This window comes from Coloeus monedula (genome assembly GCF_965178545.1).
Source record: "Coloeus monedula genome assembly, chromosome: 8".
Taxonomy (NCBI): domain Eukaryota; kingdom Metazoa; phylum Chordata; class Aves; order Passeriformes; family Corvidae; genus Coloeus; species Coloeus monedula.
Window position 1 is genome coordinate 20,828,207 of NC_138788.1, and position 12,821 is coordinate 20,841,027.

At 40.1% G+C, this 12,821-nt stretch overlaps 1 protein-coding gene across 1 annotated transcript in view; it reads left to right on the top strand.

Moving 5' to 3' along the window:
• The window catches only part of WDFY4 (WDFY family member 4), a 120,154-nt gene that overhangs the window by 46,994 nt on the left and 60,339 nt on the right, over positions 1-12,821 (top strand). Inside the window, exons 28-38 of the mRNA XM_082285929.1 lie at positions 123-328; positions 859-1,028; positions 1,383-1,508; positions 1,978-2,139; positions 2,252-2,449; positions 3,451-3,568; positions 4,126-4,283; positions 4,717-4,955; positions 6,767-6,876; positions 7,831-8,022; positions 8,577-8,716. Of these exons, the coding sequence (XP_082142055.1) occupies positions 123-328; positions 859-1,028; positions 1,383-1,508; positions 1,978-2,139; positions 2,252-2,449; positions 3,451-3,568; positions 4,126-4,283; positions 4,717-4,955; positions 6,767-6,876; positions 7,831-8,022; positions 8,577-8,716 (1,819 nt within the window). The remainder of the gene's footprint in view (positions 1-122; positions 329-858; positions 1,029-1,382; positions 1,509-1,977; positions 2,140-2,251; positions 2,450-3,450; positions 3,569-4,125; positions 4,284-4,716; positions 4,956-6,766; positions 6,877-7,830; positions 8,023-8,576; positions 8,717-12,821) is intronic.

Here is a 12,821-nt window from a genome sequence, read left to right on the forward strand (position 1 = left end):
TTTTTTTTTTTTTTAGAGAAACATGAGCTTCTAAATCACTTAGAGATAATTTTAAATAATATCTCCTTTCTGTTTTCCATCATGTTTCCTTCCATGTGTTTTCATTTACCTGTTTGTCCTAGGGAAAAAGAAAAGACATTTTTGGCACTGGGGCCAGACTGGTTTCTGCTGTTCACACAGAGCTACCTGCACTTCAGCACAGTTGTCCTGGGAATCAAGCTGCTTCTGTGCTTCCTCCACAATCGTTTGCTGCTGAACAAATTCAAGGAGGGGTTAGTTGCTGGGCGTTGGCTGGAAAACAGCTCTGCAGGGTTGAGTATTCTAATGGGTATGTGTTGGTTTAATGTTCCCAAAACACTGCCTTGATCCAGCTCAGTGGTAGAAGATCACTGTGTACATGATACAAGAATCCTCACTTACCTCAGTAGACCAAGAGTTTAAATTACTTCCTAGGGTAGTAATTTAATAAGTTTAAAAATAAACTTGTCCTGGTACTTTTTGTGTTGCACAAAAACAGGCTAGTTGATAAGCCCTTGAGGTGTTCAGATGTCAACTCATGCTCTAAAACCTTTTGTTTCTTTAAGATTTGTTCAGCTTGCTTTTTGATAATTAGACCTGTGGATCTGAGAAAGGAGGAGAAAGGAAGAAGAATGATTCAGGGAGACTGCCCTATAACAAAAGGGATAGTGGGAAAAATTATCTGTTAGTCCAGGGATGTTTTTTATACTGTTGATACTGCAGCCTAGCAGACTACTGAGTGTCCTGGGACAGAGACAAATGAGGACAAAGTTGTGTCAGTAATTCTTCTGCTGATATGACATTTATTTGTAGACACTTTCCTTTTCTTTTCCTTTAAAGATAATTTAAAAAGTCACCCTCCAGTGCCTGACAATGGCTACTTCTTGATTTTTGGATTTTCTGTGTTGCAAAGATGTCTGACTGATCACGTTCACATCCCTGAGATCTACTTGGTTGTGGCAGAGCTCTTTCTGGCAACTCCACAGTCTGAACCACCTGAAGCAGTCAAGGTATGAAAAAAATAGCAGACAAGCACCTGAAGCTGCTATTGCATTACTATTTTGACATTTTATGCCCTTTTCCATGACAGGATTCTCAGGCAAGTTTACCCTACTTGGGTTTTGTGATAATAAAAATGATTCATATTTTAGACGTTTAGTTAGTTAACTTTGATTTAAGAAAATTTTTGTTCAGAACAACCTTGTTTGGGCAGGTGTTAAATGTTACAAATTTAATAGGAGAGGAAGGAGCTGTTGGAAGTGCAGATGTGTTGATTTTGTTCTCATTCGGAGAGAGCAGGCATTGTTCTTGATGCATGGTATATAATTCCTATCTCTGAATGAAATATCTCTCCTCCTGTGTAGAAAGATCTTGAGTCTATGTTGCAGTGGATCTTTCAGCACCACCTTACAGAGAACGTCCTCAAATTCGGGCTGTGTGCAGAGGCAGCTGTGTTACTGCTGGAAATGGTTAGATTCACTGTGGACAAGGTAAGTGTTTTGTTGCAAGGACAGTGCAGTGTGAATGGCCGAATAAAGTGCCCAGGTGTGACAGATGCCAGTGGCAGCCTTTACCTGTAATCCCTGTGCCTGCTCTGCCCTCAGAGGGCAATACTGAATGTGACAATGAGCAGGGACTTCCAAGGGTCAGAGCAACTACTGCCCTGGTTATGTAGCACAGGATGTGGTGGGCTCATGTTTAAGAACTTCTGAGACCAGAGACAGGCCTTGCCCACAACAGTGCTCCTTTTTTTTTCATTCCTGATGATGATGATAATATGTTACCTTTCTGGTTGGGCGTATCTTCAGTCTGCAAGGCGTGGGTTGGCTGCTGGTGCCTTGTCTGACTTCTTTGTGGCTGTGTCATGTTTGCTTAGGAATACCTAAAGAGGAGCAAAGATGAGCTTTTGTGAATGAGAGGAATGCTGCCTTGACCAGATGCACATTTGTCTGTGTTCAGCCTATTGCAGATGCAGAAGCCTCCTGGGCGATTGCCTATCCAGGGAATGTTATCGAGTTTCTGTGCTTGATCTATCACAGTTATATGCAGGACCCCGTGTGGCACTGTCCTGACTTCTTGAAAACTTTGGCTATGGTTGCTTTTCATTCAGGACCACCCAAGGTACGTGTATATGAGCCAGCACAAGCCCTTCAGATCAGAGATGGGTCATTAGGGGAAAAGAAATCAATTTACAGGAGTCTGAGTTAAAATGTATTGCTGTCTGCTTTCACAGGGTGGGTCTGAAGGCCTTTTGACTCCTGATGGTCCAGCCATTGCCGAAGGGAAAGGCTGTGCTGATCCCTCCTCTCTCCCACTCCTACCACACCCTGTCAAGAAGCAAGTGTGGAATTTTGTGCGAGTCCTCCTGATGGACAGTCTTCTCAACATCCCAGCAAACAAACAAGGACATCCCCTTGAGCTGCTTCTTGAGGTTTCTCTCATCATCAGGCTTTGCTGTTCTACCTTGCACTGGGGGTGGAAGGACAGGACATATCCTGCTAGCAACCTAGTAAAAAAAAGTGCTAACAGTGACAAAAGGAGAGGACTTTTCTATGCCTCTGTACTAATGTGAACTAAGAAAATGCTGCCCCTGGAAAACAGAAAAGATATTTTTCAGGCAATGTTTAATATTGAAGAAAGGTGTGGAAAAAAGAATCCCTTTTCCTTAGTAATATCTGCTTGTCATTAGAGCAGCCCTTGAATTTGATGAGAACAGAAAATTTCACATGGAGTATCCTGTGTACTGATTTTTGAGATAACAAAATCTCAGTTCTCAAATAAACAAAAAAACCCTCTCTCCACTTTAAGTACAGATTAATTCAAGCTGTAGCAGTTGAAGTCTGGATTATAGGTTTCAACCACTCTAAGCACTCAAGAGAATCAGAGTAGTCTGAAGAAAGGGGAAGATGAAAAATTTAGGCTTCAACTCCACATTGTCAATAATCCAGGCATCCTAGATGTGAGTTCTGATGCAGACTTAGCTTAGTAATATGAATAGTAATGAACATAAGCTTGACTACAATTGTAGCGAGTTAAATCATCTTGTGGAGCAACAGCTCCCTAAATGTTTATACAGTACTATCCCAAGGTTTGGTACAGTTAAAATAGAGTATGGATTTCTGATTGTCTGAATCCTGAGCCTGCTAATGGAGCTGAATTCCCTGAGGACAAGACCTCTTGGGAACCACCTGTGAGCCAGATTCTGGCCCTTTGCAAAATCTTGTTTCTGTTCAGTGTGCAGAGGGTGTCTGTGCTGGCTATCAGCTAGATGGTGTAGTCCTATGGAAGATTTCTTGGTTTTCCAGCTAGGGAATGAAGTCCTGCCATCTCTGCTGTCCAGTAGCTGTCCACATAGGCACTCTTGCTGAAAGTGAAGTTGAATCAGATTTCCTGTTTTCCTGCTGTACTAATATGTATGCCATCACTATATAGGCTTCTCCAGAACATGCCACCAGTGAGCAGAAGAGACTTTTTCAGACAAAAGTTCTGCTGTCTGCTATGGATGTCTTTCATGTTACCAGCCAAGGTGAGGGGAAAACAAGACCAAGAGGTGAGTGAATCAGATTGTTTAACTAGCTGATATTTAGCCTGTAGGTGTAATTGCTAGAAAGGTTTGGAAACAATAGCTAGAAGGACAGTCCAGCTAAGCAGGATGCACTGTCCAATCTATCTTGCCAGTTTGCATAAATCATTGTAATTTTATAATTTTTTCTGGAGAGCCTCTTCATTTTTTTCTTTTTGAGAACAGATATTAAAAATACCTGAATATTAAAAAGGGAGTATGTGGAAAGAAACCTAGGTTTATCCTTGAAAGCTTCTGGAAGCAGCCCCACTAACTTAGTTGTGGCAGCTCTCCTTTCTGAGTTGTTAGTTGAACCAGTTCTTCATTACAACATTTTAGTGAGATTGCTTCCATCCTTAATATGGAGCTGTCATTTCCAGTCTGAGTAAGGTGTTTCTGCTATACCTAGAGTCTTCTTAGACATGTCCCAGCTCTGACATATTGTGGGATGAGACTGTTCCTACTCAGCTCTGGTAATCTCACATTTAACTTTTTTGTCATTTCAGCTTGTTATGGAATAATCAACCCTTTTGTATCCTCTCCAGGGAGCAGCGATCCTCTTGGTGCTTCAGAATCAGCTGCACCCCTATCCACGATGAATATTGCTTATTTTGTTCAGAAGCTGGTTGAGAAGCTGAACAGCAGAATGTTTTCTGCTGACCCCAAGCAAATCCTGATCTTCATTGTCAAACAGATTATGTGGGTGAGTCACTTTTTTTTTTCCAACTTTTATCAGCATGTTTTAACATGCTGCTGTACACTGAGGTCGTGATACTGCAGTTCTGAAGAGGATGGCTGCAACTGGTTTGGTGATTGTTGTTATTCCTGTTTTCTTGCGTAAGAACAGTTCTAAATTATAATTAGAGATAGATGGTGCAGCATAAAGAAAGGATAGTTAACTCTTTTGTGACACTGTTGGCCGTGTACACGTTGCTGAACAGGAATAAATTAATCTCTTCCACAGTTCTGGGGACTTCGGCAGAAATACAGAAAAATACAATTTTTATGTAAGAGGTAGTTTGGGGGAATTTCACTGAAATAAGTTTCCAGCAGGTTAAATGCAGTGGGAGGAGTGGATCCTTGGGGAGAAAGTTCTTTGAGCAAGCCAAGTACTCTGCTGTTTTGTGTTTTCACAGGTCTTAGAAAGCGCTGTCTCTCAAAAGGAAGTTTTCCTCAGTGCCCTGTACAGCTGCTTAAACAGAGCCATCCTATACTGCCTATCCAGACCACAACAATCACTGCCTGAGCAGTTTAATGTCCTGAACACTCTCATTGTTCTGCAAGAGCACTGGGACATTATTTTTGCAACTTACAACTCAAATAGTAATTTTGTCGTCTGTCTGATGTACTGTCTCTGCCAGCTGAACTCGGGCAGGTACAAATGTTCATCTCATTATAATGTTTGTTTGTATCTCGTGCTGTACCTATGGAAGTGGCTGCAGAGGGGGAGATATCTCAGAACTTAGGTAATATCTGGTTTGGGGAATCACTAGAAGCTGAGATTGAGCTAGATCCAGCATTTCCAGCAGCCTACTCACTTCGGAGTAGTAAATGCAGTTAACAGGCTTGAACTGATTTCAGTGGAGCTGGCTCACAAGCCCATCAGGAAAATGAGCATCTGGAAATCTTCCTGAGACGTGGGCTAGAACCACTCCACAGTCATGCAGGCAGCCATTCTTTGAGACATCTGCATGGGGTAATTTAGTGAGATGTTTTTTCTGATCAAGCGGTCATTTATGTGCGGGTACATTTAAAACATAAGTAAAAGTGTGCATGGATCTTGTGATCTTTGTGTTATTGTGACTTGGATCTGAGCTGCAAAGTTCTGGTTGTTCTGACATTGGGTAGGGCTAGAACATCCATACCCACTGTTTGCTGTTCTTACAGATGTTGATATAATAGATATACTCTTGCTAATGTAAGCTGGAGAGTTACTTTGGAAGCTTAGTTTTGTGAAAAAAAGCCAATATTGGCAAGTGCTTTATTCACTATAATGATATTTCTTGTTTCACTGATAGCCTTCTGTACTGCTTTGATGGTTTGAATTGAATCCATTAATACAGTGTTACACAAGAAGTAAGCTACACTTCCTGAGATCTTTTCTGGATTATTCTCATTGCAGTCAGATAATAACTTGTAGGCCAAAACTGCTGAGATGGAGTAAGGATTGCTTTTACGTAGTAAGAGCAGAAACATTTTTTAAAAAATGAAATTAGAGAAGGGTTTGTGTTATCCAAAAGCCAAACATAACAAACCCAGGGAATCAGAACTGTGGTATTTTAAAGAAATCAGAAATAAAAATGGCAGCTTTGCATACCCAAGGATTTGACTCTCCCAGATAGTAGGGCCTGTTTAGACTTGAAAGACCTTAGTATGTTACTTGTGCCTATATATTACAATAATATGCCATTATTGGCAGCTGTTCTGTGTCCAGATTGTGTGGATACCTTACCCAAGCCTATTTGACTTTTTTTTTTTTTTTTTTTTTTTTTTGAAGCGTTACTGCTGTACTGAAGTTCCTAATGTCTTTTACCTACTGACTGGTAAATTGTGGCACAGCCCCCAGTCCCAAAGCAGAACTCCTCTTGGCCATGGTGATGTTCTCAATAATCACATCTACATGATAATTGTATCACAGTGCTAAATTTACAATGTTTTTGTGCTGAGTGCTTTAGAAACTGAATGAATAAATCATTGTTACAAAAAACTCAGACTAAGCAGTTCAAGTGTAGGGTACAGCAAGACACTGCTTTCTGCATAGTGGCAGGTACCTCTGGCAGAGGGATTCAGAGCAAAGAGACGATGTACAAGATGCCCAGGGGAGGTGCAAGAAGGCTGATGTAGACTGGCTACATCAGTACAGCCCTGTGTTCTGTCTAATTGGGGTGAATGGTAGATACAAGTGCAGTAAGAAGTGCAGGGATTAGGCACGAACAAGAGGGTGATCTAGAGGGTCATGATGACTGCTCCTTGACTTTGAATACCAGACTGATAGTGGTTAAGTTCCCACTTCTGGAAATTCTGTGGTATTACATGACTGGTATAAGCTCTCAAGACTATAAATACTGATCTACTAAATGATTCAAGTAGGAGTGGATATGCAGAAACACCTGTGGCTCTTTCACTGTCCTCAGTTTGTTCTGATTTCCTCACCTGTCCTCCTTTTTTTTTTTTTTTTTGTCACAGCTGTTCGGAAGGTTTTGGGTTGGATGCAAAACCAAAGCTGGCTTCTTATCACCAAATTTTCCTTGCCCCCAGTGAAGAGGAAAAGGGCAACCTGCCTACTCCAGATGATGGTAATTTATGGCACATGTTTCCTGTGGCTTAGAGAGAAGGAAAATACCAATCCTAAGCAGTTATCAGAGCAGCTTGTGCAAGTGCAATTTACTTCCTCTTTGGTGTACAGGCACTGCAGGCACAGCAAAGAGAAAGGAAAGTTGTGCTGAAAAATTACTTGCGTTTGCATCAAGCCTTTTGATTCAAAAGTTACACCCTACATCCTCAGAAGTAATGGGTATCAGTTTGGAGATCTCTCCTCCATGTTATGGCCAGTATAAGGGACCAGACACATATACTATTTGTAGCTCTATTTCTTTTTTTCAAGGCCATACACAGTGTGTGTCTGTAATGTGCAGAAAGAAGCATTTTGAGCATTTAAGAGAAACATGGGAAAAATGTTGGGTTGGATTCAGTGTGGTTAGCTGAAGCCTGCAGCAGAGCAGTGTTCTTTTTTTATTTTTTAATATATATTGGCTTGATTATGATGCAACAAAATCAGTCTGGTTTGCAGGGAAATAGAGCAAAACATCTCAGCACTTCCTTGTACAGTACCCTCCTGCTGCGTCAAATTGTTTCACAACTTGGTTATCTTTGCCCGTCCATCTCCAATGATGTTTGGCAACATAAAAGAATGTCCTTTATGTGCTTAGCATTCTATGCATGATAATAAGATCATAAAAAATCTGATTAAATGGTTTTCCAAAGCAGAAACCTGTTAAAACCACATGTCACTTCTACTTGTTTCTTTCAACGAATTGAAATATAAAAGAAATGTCCTGCTGTTTTCTGTATTAGATTAACTAGTCTATCTTAGAACCTATGGAGGCAGTACACAAAAAGGAACAGCTCCACTGACTCCAGCAGTTACTCTGGAGCAGTGCTTTTCCAAATGAGATGTTTTTGCATTACCTGTTGCTTGACTTGAAAACACAAATGAAGAATCATTTTTTGTTGTTACTTTTGTTTCCTAGTTCACCAGGAGATTCTGAGAACAGTAGAAATCACCTGGAAGCAGCTCATTTCTCAGAGGCAGCAGGCGCTGGAGGACACTTACAAGATGGATCTTTCTGTAAAAGGAAATGACAAAGAAAGGGACATGAAGATAACAGAGATCACTCCTTTATGGGAAGAAATTATGACAAAAGCTTGGCAGCACTTGCTAGGTCTCTGTTCTTTTATGGAATACTCCTTGTAGTAAGCAAAGATAGTGTGGTAAATGGGGTGCCTGGTGGAAAGCAGCTGTTCTTTGGTTATACCCTGCACATCACCTGCTGAGAAGCAGATTCTCAGTTTCTCTCCTTCAGGGCTGTGATTGCTTCCTGTGTCATAACCCAGCCCTTCTGTAATCCCCTGGTGGTGTCTTAGGGCTCATGTTGTGCTACAAGAAAGAGAAATCTCCTTAGATGGTTGTATCCCATAGGAAGATTTAAAAGGAAGGATATATGGTTAAAGAAGGGCGTTGCAATGTGTGTAGTGCTGCAGTGATTCACAGTTTGTGTCTGTAATGAAACTGATCTATGACAGACTTCTGTGAGGCTTTTAAATAAAAGCTTGAGAAGTATGTGTTAATTCAATTCTCATAAAAATAGAAAGTAATTCATCTTGGGTAACACGCTGCTATGTTGTTTTATCTTGTGTAATGGGGATAGAACCCCTCTATCTTCCGACAGGTTCAACTTCAAGTCTTAAAAGCTTTTCTGTCTGTTTTGGCCTGCAGTATCTGAAAAGAAGCTTCTCCAGAAAAAAGCAGGGCCAGGCCAGTCCCAGAGCAAGCACAATTCCTGGAGTGAAAGCCTCTCTTCAGCTATTAGGTTTATACCTGGCCGAAACACAGAGGAAGTGGCATGCAAATCAGAGGTAAATTTTGTTCTTTGTCTTTTCTGGGTCTGTCACTGGTCTAACTTTTATATAGCTCTGGAGAGTTTTTCTGGATTGGGGTGGCTTCTGAATGTCTGTTGGTTGACATGTTCCATGGCAAACTAGGCAACTGTTGCAGCTGAGGTTCCTTTTCTAGGCTGCTAGAAACAATCACAAAGAAATAGTGACCTGAAGAACTTCTCTTGGCAAGCCTGTTCATGTAGTCTAATAATGCATATTTTCTGCATAGGGCACAATTATGTGCCGTAAGCAGCCCAGATACGTTTGTGTTTACAGGGCTCTGCTTGGAGCAAGGTGAGGAGATGCCAGCTTTGCTGCTGCTTTGGACTTGCATCACCTATGTAAACCTTGTCCTTCAGCCACTGAATTAGTAGAATTAGTAGAACGGCTCAGGTATCATCATAGTACTATTATCATGGTACTATCATTACATTTTCTACTCAATATGAAGTATTAAAGGTCCAAATTTTAGTTTAGCCCCTAGAGATCAAGAAACAAGTCTTGGTATATAACCCAGGGATTGGTTTGGAGGGTCTGCATAATTCCTACTGTCAGGAATGAAGGTGAACTGTCTTTCCCATGTGTAAGCTCCTCCTTTGCTGAAAGAGAGGGCCATTTCCATGGTTTTGCTGAGCATTTGTCAAAATTAGAAATAAAAAGCCCTAGATAGATGTTACTTTTCAAGTGTACTAGAGATAGAGTAACTAACTTGCCCTAAGGTATGGTAGAAGTGCGTTCACCAAATATTCAGAGCTTTAAACCAAGCTTGTGCTACTGTGGTGCTCAACATGTTAAGGTCTTTTTCTTCTCCTGAGGACACAATGAGTCTGTTATTAGCATGACTTTAGGCAGCCTTAACCCTCTAGCTCAAGCCACGTGAGATTGCAGCTTTATGCCTGGTGATGCCTGGTTCACTTCCAGGTGTGTTGATCAGGAAGACTGTGACACCCAGCTAATGTGTCTGATGGTACCTTACTGAGCTGCAAGGTTTTTTCAGTGTGCCACAGAATTCTTCTCAGTCCTTAAAATCACTTTGCTGCTTACAGAGTGAGCAAGCTCTTCCCAGGTACATATGTATACTGTGATGTCATACTACAAGAGTGTCGACTATTTGCCCTGGGGTCTGTTTAATTATTTTTTTAAATTAATTTTGATTATTACAGCTGATTACACCTCAGTGAGCAATGTAATTGATATTTGTAAATGTATCCCAAGGAACATTTTGTACAACATGCTTTTTGCTGTTGAAGGTTAAAGACTCTGTTATTGGTTTTTCCCTAAATATGCCCACATCATTAGTTCCTCCAGTGAAAAGGTTGCCATCTGGAAAAGGCAGCACGGAGACATTATTCAGGCACAAGTGCATGAAATTGGTGTTTCTACATCTTCTGTCTCTCTTCTGCAAGGAAGCTGCTTGTAATTAAAGGAGCTGGGTTTGGAAGAAACATTACTCACTTGGTGTTATTCTTTATCATGTCAAGTACTGACAGCTCCATAGCTCTGATAAATTGTTCTTCTCAATGAGATACAAAGCTACAGTTCCAAATGTTCTTCTCCACTCTCCTTCTCCCCCCTTCTCCCTCCAGACTGTCTTTCAGAGTTTGATACACTTTTTAGAGAGGTGAAATTTAAGAGGAAGAAAATTTAGTTGCCCCTCAACAGTTTTCTTCCTTCATAGACTTACATTAGAAATCTTACATTAAAAGTAAATGGTATTTTTGCTTCTACCTCCTGTTTTTGACCACTTTGGTAGTCACTTAAAAATGTGCTGTAATGTAATTTTCTATCACTTTCTTTGTCAGGGGACTTCTATGTTCACTACTGGCCTCTGTCTTCATTACTGCAAGTTATGGACTTATGTCTGACAGCAATAGGCACCTGGTTGAAACATGGAGATTAAAGGAAAAATAATAGTATGAACTACATAGGGAGGAACAAAGAATTTAAATCCTGGAGTAAAATAAAAATATTTGCTCCTGACTGAGCAAAGTTTACTGAGAGAAGTGCAGAAATTCACCCAGGATTTCAGAACTGTGCCCAGTAGAAAGAAGAAATGGGTTGTTTACTGGGTTGTTAATGTGATTCCTCTATCGACTGAAAAATAAACAATGACGTTGAAGCAGTAGTACTATTTGCTGCAGATTAAACAAACAAAAAACAAGCAGCAAACACTGCTCTTAAGTGTTTCCCCATGATTATTTACAAGATAGGAAGAGTGCTTTTGAGACCCAATCCTCAATCTGGAAAAAACAGCAAAATTCAAACTGTTCACTCCAGCAAAGTATCAGGCCCCATGTTTCTGCTGTGCTTTTGCTCATGTTCTCCATCATCAGCAAAGGCAATTTCCTGCTATTTGGTGGCAAGTATGAGAATCAGCCATCAAATGCAGCTGGTTTTTCTGCATATTTCTGAATCCACTGTGCTATCTTATGCTTTGCTCGTGGCTTTGCCTGCGAGGCGTGATCATGTAGAAAAGAGTGTAATTACATTTCTGGTAGTAGAATGGCAATGATCTGCTCTAGTAATTGCTGTTTTGTACTTTCTTGGAAGTTTGAGTAGTCATGCAGGAGCACAAGGAGCATTGTTCAAAGTTGGATTTTTTGATGCTTACAGGTGAGAGACTTGGGTAAATTTGTCAGCAGGAAGGTCTGTAAGACTGAATACAGTGCCAAAGGTTTCCAAATCACTGACTTTCCTGTTTCAAAGTGAGCCTTTTGATCTCTTGCTCTTTCTCCTCCTTTCCCCCTCCCCAGTTTTACTGTCAAAATCTAGTATATGTATTTAATTTTTAGGTTAGTAGCATCTGTGATTGGTTTTGATATCGTCAAAAAGCTACAAGAGCAGCGAAGGACCACTGTAACAATTGTATTTCAGTCAACTCTAAATCAGTCAACAGCTGCTTCATGCCCTGAGGTTCCTTAGGATTAGTGCCTGAGCAAGGTTACAAGCACCGTACTTCTAACTCCTGTAAGACACACTGCCTTAGAGCTGTTGCTCTTTACAAGAAATGCAGAGCCTCCTCAGTTTTACAGGAGGCCTGATCATGCCTGTCCTCTACTGTTTTCATTGATTAATTGCATTCCTCTATGCCAAAGGCCCATATAACTTGATAGAAAAGGTCTTTTTAATCCCAGTCTTCAGAATGAAGAGGTTAAGAGACCTCCTAACTTGTAATTGCAAAGCCAGGAACTTGAATCTTTTTCTTACCAATCACTTAGTTGGTCTTTTATCAGCTTTTCGAGTTAACTGAGTTAAAACAAGCAAACATTTAATGATATTTCTTTGAAAAGAGCATCATTTGTGTAACATGTTTATCTTCATAATAGAAGGATAATTAACATCACTAATTATCTAATTAAGTTCATTAACTATGCACCAACAGTGCACCGTGAAGTTGACATTATGTTCTTCTGTCAACAAATGCTTTGATTTCTTAGGAAGTAATTAAAATGTAAATTAGCATGTCATTAAATGCACAAGGGAACTTTGGAATCAAATATTCATTTCAAAACTGCTCATAGCACACATTTTTTTTACTTCAATGAAAGCAGGCACTTTACTATTAATGATGTATATTAAACAATTTCCATTATAATATTATTGTCTTGTTTAATAACTGGCTCAAAGCTAAATTACAGCATGCTGTAGCAAGCTGAAAAAAGTTTCTTTAACTTTGAACAAAGAAATTTTCATGTCCTCTTACACGCATATCTGACACACTGCTCATTTATCATTTTCAGATTGTTTACAAGATCATAAAGAAGTAATTCAACAGGTCAGTGTTAGATAAGAATTGCATGAAATCATAAAATATAGAGCTATTTCTTATTATGTGATACAAATCACTGAACTTTCTGAAACATGGGAGTCATTTCCCCATTCATTGAAGATAGCTGTGTAGCTGAAAACTGGAATATAAATGTTGTATGATGAATACAGGTCTTTAGGCTGACTCAGATTCACAGACCCCTCAGTCTGTCCCCTAAAAATTCATTAGAGGTTGCTGCAGGAGATGGTGTGTGATAGCACAGTGTACAATAGAAAACCTATCCTAGCAAGATTGCTTCTTTCTTGATTTATATCA